Raw genomic sequence first — 19,508 nt, forward strand, 5'->3', positions numbered from 1 at the left:
ATTTCAACACAATATATTAAGGAACAATGCACTGAATTTAAATGAATTCTTATTAACCCTTTTCTGAGAAAAAAGCACAAGGAATAATGAAAGAAACACAGAGAAAAGAACAGAATTGGGATGGCTGAGAAATTAAACGAAGGTCATTTATTACTGAAGCCTTTGTTCTGTTCTTTTCTCCCAGCGTGAGGCTCATAAAGCTAACACGCTGCATGAGGTTACAAACAGATATCTCATTTCATTCAAACTCTAGACATCCATTCATACAGCATGACAGCAGTAGGGTACGACAGGACCTTGAATGTCTCCCAAAGTGTATGACTCTTCGAGAATATATATTCTGTTTTATCAAAAATTGGTGGAGGCACACAATTTGTGAAAAATAAATAATAAAAGAAGTTTGCTTTGATTAAAAAAAACCATGAAAATATAAAAGTGTTGACAGGCAAAAGTCCATCGGGAGGTCGGTGCCGATAGCTTTGTGTGCAGCATGCCGACATATAGCGCTACGGGTGTCCTGAGTTTGAATCCCGACTCAAGGACCTTTCTCTGATCTGTCTGATCTTATTATGATTATTTGATCATAATAAAGGCGAAAATGCCAAAAAATAGCCCATTGGGGGAAAAAAGCCCATTGGGAGAGCTACATTGAGCTGATATAGTACAGCTATCAAAGCACCTGTGATTGGGCAAAATAGGCATATTCAGCTATATTTGGTGTAGCAATGTCTTGAGCAACATTTATTGACATAAATGTGTATAAACATTTCATTTTATTTTCCTCTTTAGCCAACATATTTGACTATTTCTTTTCAAGATGCAATAAAAGGGGTTTTGTACCTCAAATGTGACCCTGGACCACAAAACCAATCATAAGCAGAACAGGAATATTTGTAGAAATCGCCAACAATACATTGTATGGGTCAAAATTATTGCTTTTTTATGCCAAAAATCATTAGGATATTAAGAAAAATCATGTTCCATGAAGATATTTTGTAAATTTCCTACCGTAAATATTTCAAAACTTAATTTTTGATTAGTAATATGCATTGCTAAGAACTTCATTTGGACAACTTTAAAGGCAATTTTCTCAATATTTCGATTTTTTGCACCCTCAGATTCCAGTTTTTCAAATAGTTGTATCTCAGCCAAATATTGTCCCTAACAAACATACATCAATGGAAAGCTTATTTAATCAGCTTTCAGATGATGTATAAATCTCAATTTCAAAAAACTGACCCTTATGACTGGTCCAAGGTCACAAATATTATCCTTGCACTTATGGAATAACTAATGATAAAATCATCTTGGTAAATTAGACTTTCATTAGTCCCATAAATCTACATTTGAAAAAATATTTAAAAGTGTTCTGGTGGTGGTTTTGCTATTTTTGTTTTTAAAATCAGAATACATAAAATATTGGAACTTCATCTCTGTTGTACCCTACTAAATTGCTGCTTCATTTAAAAAGATTTCTTTATTATTTCACTATGAATAATTATCCACATAATGATCCACATAATAAAATCACCAGCAGATGAAATAATTATCAAAATGGGAAGCACAAATTGATGCCTGTCCTGGGTGTGTGATTTTGATGTCTGAGCTAATTGTCCATGCATCAGACTTCCTTCGCCATCTCATCAATTATTTTCTTCATCTGGAAGAAAATTAGGTGTCATAAGCACATCCTAAACATACATATAGTGAGTGTGAGCGGTGTATACATCAGTATTTGGTTTGTGCATGGCTGTATGTGTGTGCACGAGTTTGTCCTTGTGCAGACTGCTCTCATCACCTCTTTCCATGTGATGACGCCACACAGCCGCCCACTCTCCGTTATAAACAGGCGCTGCTCACCCGTGATACTCATGATGCAATGAGCCTGACAGAACACACACAAACACGCATTATACAGGAACACTGTGAAAAAAACATACACAATGTAAAGTGAACCAGCTACCATTTATTCTCACTGCACCTGCTTTACAGTGCTTTCAGGAGTCAGATGTAGCCGCACAGGTTGAATAGAACATACTTCCTCTAGCTGTTTACATAAACCCTACAAGAAAAAAAGATTTAGTGATGATGAGAAGCAGATATGTTTTGTGTCAGATTTTTGAGCTGAGAGAATTTTGAATATAACTTGAAAAAATGGTAACACTTTACAATAAGGTTCCATTAGTTAAAGGGGTCATCGGATGGCCATTTTACACAAGTTGATATGATTCTTTATGGTCTTAATGAAAAGTCTATAACATACTTTGGTTAAAATTTCTCAATGGTAGTTTAAAAAACACCTTTTTAAACCTGTCAAAATCAGCTGTTTTGAGCACGCTATTCTAGTCCATGTTGCTTTAAATGCTAATGAGCTCTGCTGACTCCGCCCCTCTCTTCCCTGGAGTGACGAGCAGACCATAGATATGTGTAGATTCCTATTCGACCACTCCAGATACGTTGACCATAATAATCAATGAATATTCAAAGATATACAAGTGTATAACTTGCTGTTGTAGACGCACACAGTCAATGCGCTCAAACAAAAAAGATTCGCAGACCGTTACAAAAATGGCGGGTGGCTTACGTATCGTGGCCCATAGAAACAGTCGATAATGAGGCATCTAGGTATATACATCTATGGAGCGTACTAAACTTCAGCCGCAAAACTGGCTAAGTAGCACATTATTAGGAAAGGCGATTTGCAAAGATTCATAAAAACCCTTATACTCACTTCTTCTGTAGATAAAGCTGGATCACGAATGATTCGCGCGAACATCAGCGCATTCCCTTCGAAACGAAAGTAATGTTAAGTTAATCCTCTGCGTCTTCAGCGGCTCAGATGTCAGGAGTAAATGATGACTGCTATATTAATTATTACATCCAACAACAAAACACCTCAATCGCTTAATCGGAGACATTCTTGTCTTCCCCTGCACCGGAGTCGACACAATGGCGGACAGCTCTCAGCTCACTCAGGGCGGGTCTAAGGTAAGACGTGTCTTGTCAATCAACTATTGTGGGAGAGGTCTGTACAGAACTACCTCATTCTGACAGGAATCTCAGAACGACCTGATTTGAGAAAGGGGATTTAAAAAAAAAAACACTGGGTGGATTTTTATCATTAAAGGATGGATGTGTACACACACTTCCAACACACATTTATGTTCAAACAACTTGAAAAGTGAATTTTGCATCCGATGACCCCTTTAACATTAGATACTTCATTAACTAACAATGTGCAGCAGATTTTTCACAGCATTTATTAATCTTTGTTAATGTTAGTTAATAAAAATAGAACAGTTCACTGTTCACAATTATTCACTTTATTCTAAAGTGTTACCAAAGTTACTTGATAAATAAAAATGTCTTGTATTCTTCAGTTAACTTGCTTAATTGCTGACAATTTGATAATTTTACTTGCCCTCATGCTTTTTTCCGTAAAACATGTTTTGCTTGATTTATTATTTTAAAAAACATGGTTTGATATTTGAACCTTATCTCCTTGCATTCTAATTGAAAAATGTAAAGAGATAGTTCACCCAAAAATGAAAATTCTGTCATTAATTACTCATCCTCATGTTACAAACCCATAAGTTCTTCATTCATCTTCACAACACAAATTAAGATATTTTTGATTAAATCCGAGAGCTTTCTGACCCTGCATAGACAGCAACGCAACTGACACGTTCAAGACCCAGAAAGGTAGTATAGGACATCGTTAAAATAGTCCATGTGACATCAGTGGTTCAACCTTAATTTTATGAAGCTATGAGAATACTTTTTGTGCGCAAAGAAAACAAAAATAATGACTTTATTCAACAATTTCTTCTCTTCCGTGTCAGAATTCGCTACGCGTTCACAACTGTACCACAACACGTGTGTGCATTCCTCTGCTTGTAAACAAGGCGCAGCACATCCGGGTTCTAGGCAGTCGTGGCCTAATGTTTAGAAAGTCAGGCTTGTAACCCGAAGGTTGCGGTTCGAGTCTCAGGTCCAACAGGGACTGTAGTCTCTTCCACCTTCAGTACCACGATTGAGGTGAGACCCTTGAGCAAGGCACTGAACCCCCAGCTGCTCCCCGGGCACCGCAGCAATATGGATATTTTCTTCCATTGGATGGGTTAAATGCAGAGCACAAATTCCGAGTATGGGTCACCATACTTGGCCACACTTCATTTCATCAAAACGCCGGCTCCTGCATCAAAAGCACATGCGTCGTGGTACTGTTGTGAATGCACTTCAAAGACTGACATGGAAGAGAAGAATTATTGAATGAAGTCTTTTTTTGTTTTGTTTTCTTTGCACACAAAAAGTATTCTCGTAGCTTCATAACATTACGGTTGAACCACTGATGTCACATTGTCTATTTTGATGCTGTTCTTACTACCTTTCTGGGCCTTGAACGTGTCAGTTGTGTTGCTGTCTATGCAGGGTCAGAGAGCTTAATTTGTGTTCTGAAGATGAACGAAGGTCTTATGATTTTGGAACGACATGAGGGTGAGTAATTAATGACAGAATTTTCATTTTTGGGTGAACTATCCCTTACGGCATGTCTCACTACTTGAAGTTACATGAAGAAATAGTATGTTTCTATGGAATGATTCACAAGTTTTAAAAGTTCACCCCAAACTGAAAATTCTGTCATCTTTTACTCATGTCATTCCAGACCTGTGTTGTGTAGTTACTTTCTTCTAAAGATATTTTATAAATTATAGCAAAATAAAGTAAACTGTGACATATTATACCCAAAATTCTTCCATTCCATTAAAATTGATAAAAATTTGGGACCAAAAATTATTCAGACACTTTGACCTGACCATGTTTTGCTTAAGTGTTTTTTTTTAATTGCTAATGTGACCTTTTTACACCACAGACTGAACAAAATTAAGCATCGCTTGGTAACTGGTTGACCTAAATTGGTATTGTCTAATCAGCTGACAGCTATTCAGTCAAATTCATTACATACCTTTCTATCAAAGTTATCTGACATTATCAAGAATAATTTGTTCTAACACAGTTTAACTCTGAGTTCTTGTCATATTTTATTACCATTTTCTAAACTATAGCGATTAAACTGTCATAATGTGAGAAATGTTGAAAGTGTCTGAATAAATTTTGGTTTGACTGTATATAATGCAAGTCAGCAGGGTCCAAAACAACAATGAACTCCACTGACTGTCTTTATATTTTCAAAAAAACAAAAACAAACACTGAGATGAGACGCAGTGTCATTGGAAAAACACGGCACTCATGTACGAGACACAAAAAATCAGTGAAACTCCACAATGGTCAAAAACGTTAATCGTATAGTGCATGTTTACATAGGAAGAACCAATTAAAATAATCCAGCCTCTGAATTGAAATGCTTTAATTGTTCTTTCGTTATTTTTACTACTTTTTCAGCAACTCTGCACAATTCTTGTTATGACTCAGCACATTATGGGTTCAATTACCTCATTTCCATGCCGATGCAGACACTCATGCAGCTGTGATTTGTTGATTGTACCCAGGAGAATAGGGGAGTCTGGGAGATAAGAGAAGAAATAAATGACATGGCAAAGCCAGAGCCTCAGTCTGTCAGTCTCATTTCATTCAATAGCACCATCATTGTACTGTACTGGAACATTATCTTGAGGGTGCAGTCTTGATTGTTTCTACTCAACAGCACGCAATCATTTGGCCTTCGGCTCTTATTGGCACACATTTCATTGGCTTTCACTCTCTTCTGTCAAGCAACAAGGTGCCATTAAAGTCAAAGAGGTGCAATTGTGTCGTTGAGCTGGTGACATTGGTTAGGCTCACCGTGAGAGTCCACCACAGGAAATTCATTGTCTGCGCTGTCGTTTAGGATATGCTTCAGACTCGCCAGTGTCTCTGTCCTCTCCAGAACAACTCCTGCTGGGATCACAAACTGCTTGATCTGAACATTGGCCAACCTGTAGGAGAGCGTTCATGATGAAAACAGTTTACTATCCAGCCATCACTGCTTGATGTCTCCCCTCAGAATCTTGTCATCTCAAGAAAAATGCAGTTTAATTTCAAGTCATAACACGGTGGAGCCTGAAGGCAGATGAGCAGATGGTTAACTCACTTTGGACAAGCGCGGATGAGAGATGGCAAGTGCGGGAGCTGTTTAATAAGGGATATGCCGTCGTAGAAAGATGGACGGTGCTTCGCACGAGCCACCGCGTTGGATACCAGCGTGGCAACCAGAGCGGGAACAGCGTGAGAGCACTGGCCGGTCATTTCCAGAGCCAGTAGGGCTGGAGAGAGCGTGTGTGTCACAGCCCCAGAGAAGGCAGCTGCTCCTGTACACACATACATGCACAGCAAAATATCACCCCATCAATACATTTAGACAGGCCTTATCTTCTCTGTGAGCCTGCAGTGTTTATAATCCCCCCGTCAGATATTTGACAGGATAATAAGTTTGTTTACCTGCCAGCGCATAGCCGCCCGGGTTTATCAAACTCTTTCCTGATGAGATTCCATCTGAGAGCAAATAGGCCGAGCCCTCACCTACCAAACGCCCCACCGCAGCACCTAAAACAGACAAATGCTGTTTCATTGGGGCTTTTTTCAAATAGCTTTTGGTCTGGATTCACTGAAAACTGCATATTGTTAAACTACTATTTAAAATAATACATTATAAACTATTATAACCATATTTTGCCAACTACCATTGAGTGTAGATGGCTGAAGATATTTAGCAGAACAAAGGATTTTATTTCAGTTTGTTTCATTTATTAAATTAAAATTTGTTTCAATACTTTATTATATTTTATTATTTATTTTATTTTACTTATTTTTATTATTTTTGTTTTCAAATTTTTAATTTTCTAAAAAATATTTTTTTAAATATATTTATTTATATTTATTTTATATATATTAAATATTTGTTTTTCAAAATTTATATTTTCGTACATTTTATTATTTTTATTTTTGAATTTTCATTTACTTTTTCAAATATTCAAATATTGTTATTTATTTGTTTCAGTATTGTATCATATTTTATTTACTACACATTTATTTTATAATAATAATCATAATAATGACTTTGGTTTATTTTATTTTTTTTCAATATCGTACCATATTTATATTGTACATTTTATTGCATTTTAATTACTATTATATATTTGTTTGTTTGTTTGCATGATGTAAATCCCATGATATGATGACTTAATTACCTACCGTAAACAAATACTGGCATGAAATAGCCAGCAGGTAAAGGCAATGTACAAGCCACGACCAACAGCCCAACCTTACAGAGAAATCATGAAATCAGTTTATGAGAACTTTTTTAATCTCTTGAACAAGCAGTTTATGACCACAATAATAATTATTGCTACTTAATTGCTACTTTATACTTATACTCATTTAATTTCACCTTTGCAGTAATGAAAAATCCTAGTGTTTGGAAGTAACTCTTGCCAGGTGGGTTCCATGCCTGCCAGAATGTTTTCTGAGGTTCAGGCAGGGCAGATGCATTCTGGGAAACAGTGTACCAGGAAGTGCCATCTAACAGCGAAGTAAGTAGCTGCTTCATTGTGAGCTGTTAGAAAACAAGGAGAAATTGAAAGTAAACACATGAACAGTGAACATGTAAGTTTGACACACTGCCAGTATTCTAGAAATAGGCCTATCCTCACCTCAGCAGCAATGAAATGTCCCGCTGAGTGATAAAACGTAAAGCAGGCGAGGAGAAATGCAACTATGGCTGAATAAAGTGACTTTCTGGATAAGATTCCGAATACAAACAAGAGGCATCTCTGGGTTAGATCACAACAAATATCTCCAGGCATCCAATCAAAAGACAAACATCTGCTGTCAACATACAGTGGCGTCCATAAATCTGAGACCATGTTGCAAATCTAGGATTAAAAATGTAATGTAAACCTGTAAATGGCATATTTTATGAATGAAGACATAAATATTTAAAGTTACACATTGCTATTCTGTATTGAATTCTATTAAACTTGAAAAACAAATGCAAAATAGAAGCACTAGTGGTCTCACGCATTTGGTCTTCAGGAAGAAAGAAAGAAAGTCTATCAAATTGTACAATATGATTTCCAGTCTGTGGGAATAAATATTTCATCTCACTCTGTTGCCAGAAGTCTGCTGATGGGTTTGTTTGTTTTGACAAAACGCAGAGCCCAGCGATGACAGAATAAATAAATACAGCTGAGAATACTGCAGAACAGCCTGAATCAGAGGAAAATATAATCAAAACAATTACTGCTCCACGAATGCTAATAATATAACCCAACCCCTGAGGTAACAGATAAGAGTAAGCAGTATTTAACTTATGACTGTTCATCACCAACATAAGAACTTACCCAAGCAGAGCGAAAATAAATATTTCAAAAGGCTGGTAGGGAAGATCAGAAGAAAAGCTGGTTTTAAACAGGGCCTGGATGGTTTCTGTGGACATACATCAAATAAATATTGAATCACTTTTCTCATATATCCTTTTAAATGAAACCAGATTACACTAATGTGGTGTGATACTTTCAGTTCAATCATATCTAAATCAAATTCATAGCATCCCACAAGACTGATCTGATGGCTTTAGAGCTTTGTGCTGGATGAGATTACAAATGAAGACACCAGTAGCATCCATCAGGGGGCGTTGTAGGTAGTGTAAACCTCTCACCTTGATCTCTACTACAGACAGAAAGCAGTCTGAAGGTGATTGCGCCGCAAGCCGCTGCAAAGAAGCATGGACAGTAATCTCTGACTGAATAATGAGTCCCCATCACTTCTATACTGAACAGAACACCTATGACAATGAAACAGAGATAAATATACAGGGAAAGGTCAACTGACAGACTGCCTGATGAGATACAGTAATAACTTTGTGTTTGTTTAGTACTAAAGGATAACACGGATCACAATGACGTCAACTCACCGCTGACTGGAGCCCCAAAACAGCTCGCGACGCCCACCGCTGACGCCACAACCAGCATTTCTCCTTTAGCTGTTCTCTGAATGAACAGAGCCACAAGAGTCATTAGCATAAGTAGCCTTCTATGCAATTTCAATCTGGTTCTCATAATGGAAAATGCAAGTGGGCTGCGCAGTTCATGTATTGCAGTGCTGCTCAGCTACCTGTTTTCCACCACGGCAGGAAACATGCAGGCGACTCATGAACGCACCCACCATGATAGATAAATGGACAAATGGACCCTATAGAGATGATAAATTGTACTGCAAAAGGTCAATATATTCAGAACGTCCATTTATCCATAAGCTCCAAATCCTCATTTGCATGTAAGATAGATTCTTCTTACCACTTTGCCGAGAAACACTGTGCTGCCCGAAGCTAGTGTGCATATCAGGCCAAACAGTTTAGCGAAGAGATTGGAGAGGGACAGGTAATCTGGCATGTCCATCCCTAAGAGAATAGCCCTCGCCTCAGGAACACCAGAGCCTGAGAGGTCAAACACATTATGCAGGACCAAATGCACCAGACAGCCCTTCTCAAGAAATAGCTACTCCTCATTTATGATTAAACATGTCTGTGTTTAATAGCATCAGCTTAATCCAAAGCAATCGTCTTTATTGCTGTTAATAAATCTTTGGCAGCAGAGGCATCATGCCCATGTAGAACTGTTTTTGAGCCAAGTGGATTGTATTTGAAACATGGTGGTTGAAAAAAAATTCTAAATATAAGCAAATATTAGGTAGGCCTAACTGCAATTTAACCTTTTAAATTCAGTGAATATGTTTACCAAAATAAAATAAAATAATTAAAAAGTTAAATTAAATAATAATAACATGTGAACTGATGCCCTCTTTTTATTTTAATTTTTTTTTAGAGTGTACAGATGAGTATCTAGCTGACCTGCAGAGAATGGGCAGATGCTATGGGCGAAGCTGGTGGACAGAGCACAAAGACAGGCTGGGTAAAGCGTCCAGCAGAGGAACTGCAGCAGGTGGTGACCCTTCAGACATCCATACAGCCATTGGTGAGCTAATAAGAGAGAAGGACACGGGCTGAGGTTTAACAATGCGCGATAAACGCAAGACCGTCTAAGGTCAGGTCTGGTTTTGAAAGACCTTGCCCCACTCAGCTGCTAGAATGCTTCAGTGCTCAAACAGTTAACCAACCCACTTGCATCTGTATGTAAATTTTGTATGAAACAGTTTTGAGTGACATGGTGGAACCGCTCACCATTCAGCACCTTGGCTACAGTCACATCCATGAAGAAGCTCATTAGAGCGGTGATGATCCCTAACAGGGCATAACAGTACCACTCCATGCTAGCAAAAGACACCAGAATCTTCTTCACATACAGCACACACTCTGCCCAAATGTAAAGAACATAAATTACAGCTGATAACTATGAGTTTACGGCATTGAGGTTTGATAAAATGAGATGATTGATGACCACCTCACCTCTGATTCGTGACCGCGATTCTTGCCATGGTTTCCATGAACGCTCATTAGAGCTGATTAGCTTTTCCTCCACCTTATCTTGGTCTGTCTTATCTTCATCGGTGCACTGTTCTTCATTTTCTTCAAGACGCTTTACATTTACACAAGTCTCATCCATTGTCTAAAATGCAACATGTTAGTTATTTTGATGAATGTTGGTGACCAAACAGTTGATTGATATCCATAGTATTTTTTCCATACTATGGAAATCAATGGCTACCGTCAACTGTTTGGTTACCAATATTCTTCATTAATATCTTCCTTTTTTCTCAACAGAAGAAAGAAACTCATACAGGTTCAGAACAACTTGAGGGTGAGTACATGATACAAATATACAAAAAGAGTCCCCGTATTCTGCTTGGTAACAGGCATTTTCAACATACATATTCTCCTTATTTACCTTGAATGTTCAAAGGAAAGAGCTTACTTATGTATTGCAAAATAAAGTGATATGGCGAGTGATTTAACTGAGTTAAAATCATAAAATAATACACACATTTGTCATTTTTGGTGAGTTGCCATGTAAGGAGCACATTATTCCTAATAATGAGAAAACATACTAAGGAAGTTCCAAAATATTGCAAATGATTTAATGCCAACCCAAAGTCATTTGAAACTAAAAAATAAACTTTAAAGAGAGCTCACCTTTCAGCCAGTTGACTCATTCCACATGAAAGACCGTTGAGGTCAGAATCAACTCTGGCATTACCAGATGTAGCTTGAAAGGAAAATTAAGCTTTAACTTATTTATGGTGCACGTCCTCTCCAGCTTGCCTCTGGGCAGCCACTGAATTGGAACAATGTGAAATTGAAGTTTCCTTTTTTGTTTTCTCTGAAATTCATTTTGATCTCACAAATGTCATTGAGACAAAGCTTGTTGTGGCCTTTTGGAACTTATAATTAGGCAGTTAATGAAATGACCTGTGATGTGTTATGAATCTTTGCTGTTAAGGCCAAGAGAGCAGAAAGTGATAGAACCCGGCTGACCTTTAGAATTGTCATCAGGACTCTTATAACACTCGCACGCTTTAATGAGCCCTGGTGACATTTCTTAACAGGTGAAAAGAGAAGCATGAAAAGTGTACCGAGCTTTTCTCATGTGTTGCATAATTTAGAATGTGATTGCCCCCTTATATGGTCTCTGTTTGAACACTAATTCACATTGCATTAACCTTCGTTCAAGGTGAAAGCAATCACACACACCACACAAATTATTCACTTGACTCAATGTCGCACACAATCTTTCATTTCCACTGAGCTTCTTCAGTTCACACAGAATTTCCAAATCACACAGTGCTGTGGTGGAAATACTTCATTTGATAATTTCATCATGCAACAGTGCATTCCATTAAGCTATTTCAGGTCATAAAAACAATAATGCATAATTTGGGTCCACAATCAGCATCTCAATGCCATCTTATCCCTTACAAAATAAAAATATATGGTAACAACTGAAAAAAGATAATACAATATATGAAATAATACATTTCCATATATGGGAAACTAGTGCTTAAATTCTTTTTAATATACTTTAATATATTGATACATATAATTATTTTAATTTTGTATGTAATGGCTTTATTGAAACACTCAATTCATTATTTTTTTATATCAGCATTTCATATATGAAAACATATGTGATAGTAAATAAGGACAAAAGTGTTTACTAAGAACAAATATTATTTATTTATTTATTTAGACAGTATGTCTTATTAAAGTCATGGCAACACAGTTTGTCGAAATTAGATTTGAGGTAACTTAAAGGATCAAGTAATATAATATATGGAAATATATCACAATATATATTTTAATTGCGTGAATATTTTGCACACATTAGTATACATATATAGTTATACAAATATATTTATACACACAGAACCATATTTTATCACATGTACATCTTTACATTAAGAAGTGTATTCCATATAAAATGTAATATATTAATCATTAATGTATAAGGAAATATATTTTCATTGTGTAAGGGATTTCCTGCTCTCTGAAATTTATATTATAGTCACGATGATCAGCACTAACTCAGATGATAAATTAGTCTTTTCAAACAAACAGCAAGATGCATTATTCATTTCCATGTTGTTTACACACAAAGGCAAGCAATAAAGCCATTACTGTTACACATGCTCATATAATTTCACAATTGACCAATTTAGCTGAGGGCTCACATGGGCTAATGCTTTAATTATGATGGAGCCACTTTCTCTGCACTCTGAAAACACAAATAGATAACATGAAACAATTTCATGTCTTTTGGTTTTGGATTCTTCTCTCTAACATTATCCCATCATTTGTGACACAACCCTTACTGCAAACTGTGTGACAAAGGTGAAATTTCAGCTTATTTGAAATGTAAAACTCCCTGATCATTTTGGAATTGTTTTATCCCCACTGACAGATTCAATCTGTTACTCCTTGAGGAGTGTCTGCATCACAGGGTGAATATGTGTGAAATGTCACAATAATAACCCTTCCCTCCCGCCATGACTGATGAGCGGCTACCCTCTGTCATTCTGCATTCGGTTCATTTTCCCTGTCAATTTCCATTCGTTTTTCTCAGATGGGCCAGACACCAGTGGTTTTTATAGAATCATGACAGCCGCAAATGCAAAAAAAAAAAAAAAAAACCATATATTGACTGAGGCATGTGGATGCCACCAGGCTATTTAAATGCATTTTCTTTCTCATCTCAGCCTTTATTATTGTATGATTTGTTTTGGTACTATAATTTGAGACTCAGTTTTGTGTATTTACAACTACATTGTTTGTCGCTCTGGTACTTCTGTCCCTCAGTCCTAGCAAAACAAGCCATTCACACTGAGCAACAATGATAATCCAATATTATGTAATGATCAGCAGCTGACAGAATCACAAACAGTGTAACACAACACAAACTCTCTCTCTCTCTGAGCTTCCATGTATGTTTACATAAATCGCAAGGGACCGTGGACCATTTTCAGGCCAAGGACCTGTTTTTATTGTATAAAAAGTGTTTCAACATGCATACAGTACCAATAGTGATATATGATCATGTACTTAAAGACAACTAAAGCCTTGGCTTCTTTATCTTTGGTTATAGTTGCATAAATATCATATATACATGTTTGTAATATTTTTTTTTTTTTGATGCTCACCAAGGCTGCATTTATTTAATCAAAATACAGTAAATCAGTAATACTGTGAAATATTATTAGAGTTTAAACTATCTGTTATATTTTAAAATGTAATTTAATCCTTTAATGAGCACCAATAATAATTGAGCAACAAATCACCACATTAGAATGATTTCTGAAGAATCACGTGACACTGAAGACTGGATTAAAATAGAAAACAGTTATTTTAAATTGTAATAATATTGCACAATATTGTGCAAGAAATGAGTATTATATATAATATTATAAGCAAACCAAATTTTGGTCTCCACCAACCCTTATCTTTATTCATGCTGTTACAAAACCGTTCCCTGAGGGCTGTCCAATGACATCCATAAACTAGCTGAATACTTGGGAGGATATCAAGTGAACTTTCTGAAGTGAGCTCACACTAAGCCTGAGGACAAACTGTGCTAGTCGCGATTATACTGTTGACTGATTAAATGCTCTCTCTCGCTCTTGCTCTCTCTCTCTGTTTGAATCAAATTAGAAGAGCTTCATTGGTGACACAGGCTGTAGCAGTTAGTTTAAAAGTTTTTTTTGGCTGGATTTAGACAATCTGTGAAAGTCTCGAAAGTGATAGTATATAGTGTGATTACATGCCATGAGAGGCCACTAAATTTGTCATTCTGTACAACACAGAGGCTCCAAAGAAATTTGAAAATATTAATGCCTTAATTGCAGTTATGAACATCTAAATTCTGTCATCGTTTACTCACCCTCATGTCATTCAAAACCTGTATGACTTACTTTGCTCTGCAGAACACAAAAGATGATGTTGTTAACCAAACAGTTAAAGGATATCTAAACTTTTACCAGTGCATTAAACTCCATTGGAAAATTAAAGGAAAAAAAATACATGCAATTTCTTCAATGAGTAACCCAGCACCAAATTGTCTATTATTAGCAACTCTCCGAAAACAAATGCCTCCTAATCCATTTTCCTAACGTCATCTATCCCTCAACTTCACGCTCTCATCAACATTCCTTCCATCTTTCTGTTAACCCTCTTTCTGAACTTTCATTCCTCAACATTGTTGTTTATGCAGGGATGATGAACACCCTCAGTACATGTGTTGACTGTAATTTTCTGATTGACAGCTTCTGTGCGTTTGCAAATCACGGCAAATTGCTGCGGATGGCAGGCTAGAGAGAAATGGATGGAGAGCACATAGAGCGAGAGAGGAAGGGAACGGCTATTTCAGGGAGCGAGTGTCTGGAATGCCAGCTGTTGACTCAACCACCCCCCGGTCTCTCCCTCCGTATCTCTCTCCCTTTCCTATCTTTGAGTCTTTGTCAGAGCCCCTTTCTCAACCTCAAACCCTCATCACACAAAACTTTTCCGACCACTGAGCCCCTCTCCCTCACACGATAATTATAGCACACTGTCATCCCACGATTAACACACGCACACACACACACACACACACACACACACACACACACATAGAAGTAACAACTCTCAGGCTAGACCCACCATATAAAAGACAGTCAGACAGACAATAGCCACACCAGAGAGACACAGCTAATAGAAAGAGTGAGAAAGGTTCTGAGGCTTGAGAGTGGATTCATACAGTGTTTTGAATAAGGACGGCGCAAAACTACTTCATTTATAAACTCAGTGCTCACTGTATCACTTCAAAGCTCTGACTGGATATCGATTTGAGGCAAAGAAACCGTATAAACACTAATGAGTGCGACCAATTCCTCTGCCTATCGATCGGAGCGCAGTTTCCACCAGACATCCTCCTCATCTTCATCCTCAACCTCAACAAACCCATACATGGAGAAGAGCCGGGGACTCTTCGCTGAGGACTTTGGATCTTTCATGTGTCCAAAAGATGCTTTGGGATTTCCAAGTGAGTTATAAAGCCTGGTTCCATTTTTTTTAATGGATATTTACAGCCTAATGTAAAATAAACTGCTTTAGCTAATTAAACATTTTTTATTTGTCTTGAGGGAGAATCAGAATTTATTGTTTATATTCACATTGACATTTTCTGTACGTAAAATAGTGGATACTGACATTACAATGTGACATTTGACTGTTTGTTTGTGTGGAATGTGTATATATATATACAATAGTTGCATTCTTGTATGTGTAGAAGTGTGTAAAATACAACAGATATACAAGGGCACCTGGGGGGCAGAGAGAAAGAGTAACATAGGGAATGTTTTGGGCCAGAGCCAATGCGATGACTTCACTGTTGGGGAATGACTTAACAGTGCAAGGGGCGGTCTGTTGCTGAGCGTAATATATATGGATATGAAGTGCTGGAGATTCACCAAGGCACATTTTCACACATCATTAGAAAGGGATATTAATGCACAAGAATGCCCATTTGTAACATAATGGTGCTTGTGTAATGTAACTGAGAGTATATGCATGAGATTTAATATGCATGAGATTTAATGAACTCTTTGGTGGTCTTAGGCCATTTTAAACAGAAATATTTTATGTTGTGACTTAATCAGATTTTATGTTTTGTGACTTAATCAGAATTTTGCAAACCTTGGTGACTTTCACGGCACTTTCTACATGAACACATACACACAAAATCATGGACAGAGCAGTTTTCTGTACAATCTACAAATAAGCCATATTACAGTAGTTTTTGATCATGTCTATATATACACTACCAGTCAAAAGTTTTTGGACAGCAAGATTTTTAAGGTTTTTTAAAGAATTCTCTTATGTCCACCAAGCTGCATTTATTTGATCCAAAACACAGCAAAAGCAGTAATATTGTGAAATATTTGTATTATTTAAAATAACTGCTTTCTATTTGAATATATTTTAAAATGTAATTTATTCCTGTGATTTCTAAGATGAATTTTAGCATCATTACTCCAGTTACATGATCCTTCAGAAATCTTTTTTTTTTTTTTTTTAGGTTTCTTTGATGAATAGAAAGTTCAGAAGAACAGCATTTATCTGAAATAGAAATATTTTGTAACATTATAAATGTCTTTATCATCACTTTTGATCGATTTAATGCATCCTTGCTAAATAGAAGTATTAATTTCTATAAATTCATAATTTAATAATAAATATATAATGATATATATAATAATAATATATACTGACTCCAAGCTTTTGAATGGTATAGTGTATAATGATACAAAAGCTTTTTATTACAGATAAATGCTGATCTTTGGATCTTTCTATTCATCAAAGAATCCTGAAAAACATGTACTCAACTGTTTTAAATAATGATAATAATAATAAAAAATGTATCTTGAACAGCAAATCAGCATATTAGAATGATTTCTGAAGGATCAGAAAAGATCACTGAAGACTGGAGTAATTATGCTGAAAATTTAGCATTGTCATCACAGGAATAAATTGCAATTTACAATATATTCAAATAGAAAGCAGTTATTTTACTTTTTTTTTTTTTTTAAACATTAAAATCTTACTGCTATATATATATATATATATATATATATATATATATATATATAAAGCAATTAATTATAAATTAAAGCCAGTAGTTATGTTCTAATAAGCATCTAGGGATATAACGGTATACAAATAAATGTACCTCTGATCCATAATTGAGGAATACCCAAAAGATTATTTAATTATAGTTTCAGTCACATTGAATGCATTTAAATATAGAATAAAGTTGTCCATGAAGGTTAAAAAAACGAAGGGGGAAACATGGACATGGAATTTTGATTTGATCTGATCCAATTCTATATGCTTGGCTGTATGTTATTTAATGCTTCCGCTAATTAATCAGGAGACCATTAAGGTGCGGTAACATTAGACCAGTGTCTATTGCCAATAATGTAGCGAATCAGTGTATGAAGCACAGCTGACAAAGAAAGTCACTTTAAAACCAAGCAGCTTTTTGTTAGTCAACATGGCAAATGCAGTGTGACCAACTGGAACCCGTTGTGAAATCTGTGTGGATTACTGCTCGAGTGGATTTGTATCGAAATGATTGCATTTAGCCCGTGAAAATTTGTACAATGGTACATGTGACCAAACCTTTACAATGTTGGCTATAAAACAATCTGCCTAGCAACAGCAGTGCAATACTTAACAGTAATAGGCCAATTAATATTTAAATCCCAAAAATCTGTTTTTTAAACACAATATAAAATTGTGATACAAGATGGCACCAGTTGTGTTTGTATGAAATAAGAGAGAGAGCGAGCTGGCAGTGATCCTATTACTGAGAGCCATATAATAATATTAGATTGTATCTTTTCCATTAGACAGAACAGGGACAGTTGGAAACGTCAAGACTCTGGGAGACACATACCAATTCACAGTGGACGTCCGAGACTTCTCTCCTGAGGATGTGATAGTCACCACCTCAAATAATCAGATTGAAGTTCACGCTGAAAAGGTAAACAGACACGGGCCTCTGCATAATACAAATGAATTTTCAGAATATTCATTATGTATGTATTTTATTCAACAGCTTGCTGCTGATGGAACGGTGATGAACACTTTTACCCATAAATGCCAGCTACCAGAGGATGTAGACCCCACCTCGGTGAAGTCAAGTTTAGGGGCTGATGGGACTCTCACTATAAAAGCACAGAGAAACACTGCAAAACTGGAGCATGCACAGACGTTCCGCACAGAGATCAAAATTTAGATCTTTCCTCTCCTGCTGTATCTGTTTTCCTGTGATAAATGACCTTGATAACAGTTACTTAGTCCTGCTTTGTCATTCCTCCATGACCTTCTCTCATTACTCCTCATTAGACTTGGGTGGAATTTAATCCTGTCACATGTATTTGAAACATTCAACACACATGCACTGCTAACGTCAATTCCCTGCCAAATATATATCACCTTATAGTATACAGTGGGGTTCAAAAGTCTGAGACCACAAAGAATATCTGTGATTCAAAATCCAATTTAAATCTGTATAGAAACAACATTTTAGGATTTTGAGAGTATGATAGAAAATGTATGTCTTTAAATTAATAAGAAATGTTTCAAGTCTGCACTATTTCTGTCACTAAAAGTAATCAAATTTGTTAGATTGATCACGTGACTCTTTCTGCAGATGTTCTTGCTTCCATTTAAATCATGCTGGAGAACATGATCATCAGGCTTTATACAAATGTGTGAAGTTCATGTAGCTTGAATGCTGCTCTCATCAAATCAACAAGAGGACAAACCAAATACTAAAATATTTTTTAAAAACTTATCCCTCAAACTTTTTGCTGATAATATAATTTGAAAAGCATTTTTAGTAGTAGTTGTCTAAGAATTTTGGAGCTTGTTGTATGACAAACAATCAGAAGAGAAACTGATTGTTATTGTTATCAAAAGGTATATTTTCTAACTGTAAAACTGTGTTGTGTTGGGTGATTTAACACTACTTTAGAAGATAATAAAACCAGAACACATTTGATGAGTATTTTGAGTTTGTGAGTCAGTGATTTGGGTCTTCCATTACATTGGACAGGTACTCTGTGTCTCTGAGTACTTCTTCTATAAATAGAGTCGGCTGTTATTATTCAGACTTATCATCTACTATTTTTGTGCTTTATGTAATCCATCAACCTGTCACTGTGTTGTATCACATACAAATGTATGCAAATAAGCACCTGTTATACATATTTAGCCATTATTTCTTTACAGTACTTTTGAAATCAGTCTCCAAGCTTAATCAGCTGAAAATGCCCAAACCTCAAAATGGGAGACCAGCTATGACAAGAAAACTAGCTGGTTTAGGCAATGTTTTCCAGCACTTAAAGTGTGTATTATATGAACATTACATGAGTTTTAAACATATAACATAAATATGTAGGCCTATTACAGATCTGATTTGATTTGGGAACGTAATGACTTTAATAAGCTTAATTTATAAGTAAATCCAATTATCTAAATAAGAAAAGAAAAAGGCCTGCCATTTTGCCCAAAGCTACAC

At 36.2% G+C, this 19,508-nt stretch overlaps 2 protein-coding genes across 2 annotated transcripts; one reads left to right on the top strand and one right to left on the bottom strand.

Moving 5' to 3' along the window:
* Nucleotides 1–115: 115 nt before the first annotated feature.
* On the bottom strand, nucleotides 116–11,200 carry clcnk (chloride channel K). Its single transcript, XM_058764185.1, has 20 exons — nucleotides 11,087–11,200; nucleotides 10,403–10,562; nucleotides 10,178–10,309; nucleotides 9,848–9,976; nucleotides 9,294–9,433; nucleotides 9,112–9,189; nucleotides 8,912–8,987; nucleotides 8,657–8,782; nucleotides 8,340–8,424; nucleotides 8,104–8,205; nucleotides 7,650–7,734; nucleotides 7,388–7,552; nucleotides 7,192–7,261; nucleotides 6,439–6,543; nucleotides 6,092–6,308; nucleotides 5,803–5,936; nucleotides 5,454–5,524; nucleotides 1,982–2,062; nucleotides 1,799–1,885; nucleotides 116–1,660 (listed from the first exon to the last, which is right to left on the bottom strand). Exons 2-20 carry the CDS (start codon nucleotides 10,557–10,559, stop codon nucleotides 1,622–1,624), a joined length of 2,079 nt encoding a protein of 692 aa, XP_058620168.1. The 5' UTR covers nucleotides 10,560–10,562; nucleotides 11,087–11,200; the 3' UTR covers nucleotides 116–1,621.
* A 3,892-nt stretch (nucleotides 11,201–15,092) lies between these two features.
* Nucleotides 15,093–18,995, top strand: hspb7 (heat shock protein family, member 7 (cardiovascular)). The gene is made up of 3 exons (XM_058764115.1): nucleotides 15,093–15,464; nucleotides 17,833–17,966; nucleotides 18,042–18,995. The coding sequence occupies exons 1-3, from the start codon at nucleotides 15,296–15,298 to the stop codon at nucleotides 18,219–18,221; spliced, it is 483 nt and encodes a 160-aa protein (XP_058620098.1). The 5' UTR covers nucleotides 15,093–15,295; the 3' UTR covers nucleotides 18,222–18,995.
* The last annotated feature ends 513 nt before the right edge of the window (nucleotides 18,996–19,508 follow it).

This window comes from Onychostoma macrolepis, chromosome 23 (assembly GCF_012432095.1).
Source record: "Onychostoma macrolepis isolate SWU-2019 chromosome 23, ASM1243209v1, whole genome shotgun sequence".
NCBI lineage: Eukaryota > Metazoa > Chordata > Actinopteri > Cypriniformes > Cyprinidae > Onychostoma > Onychostoma macrolepis.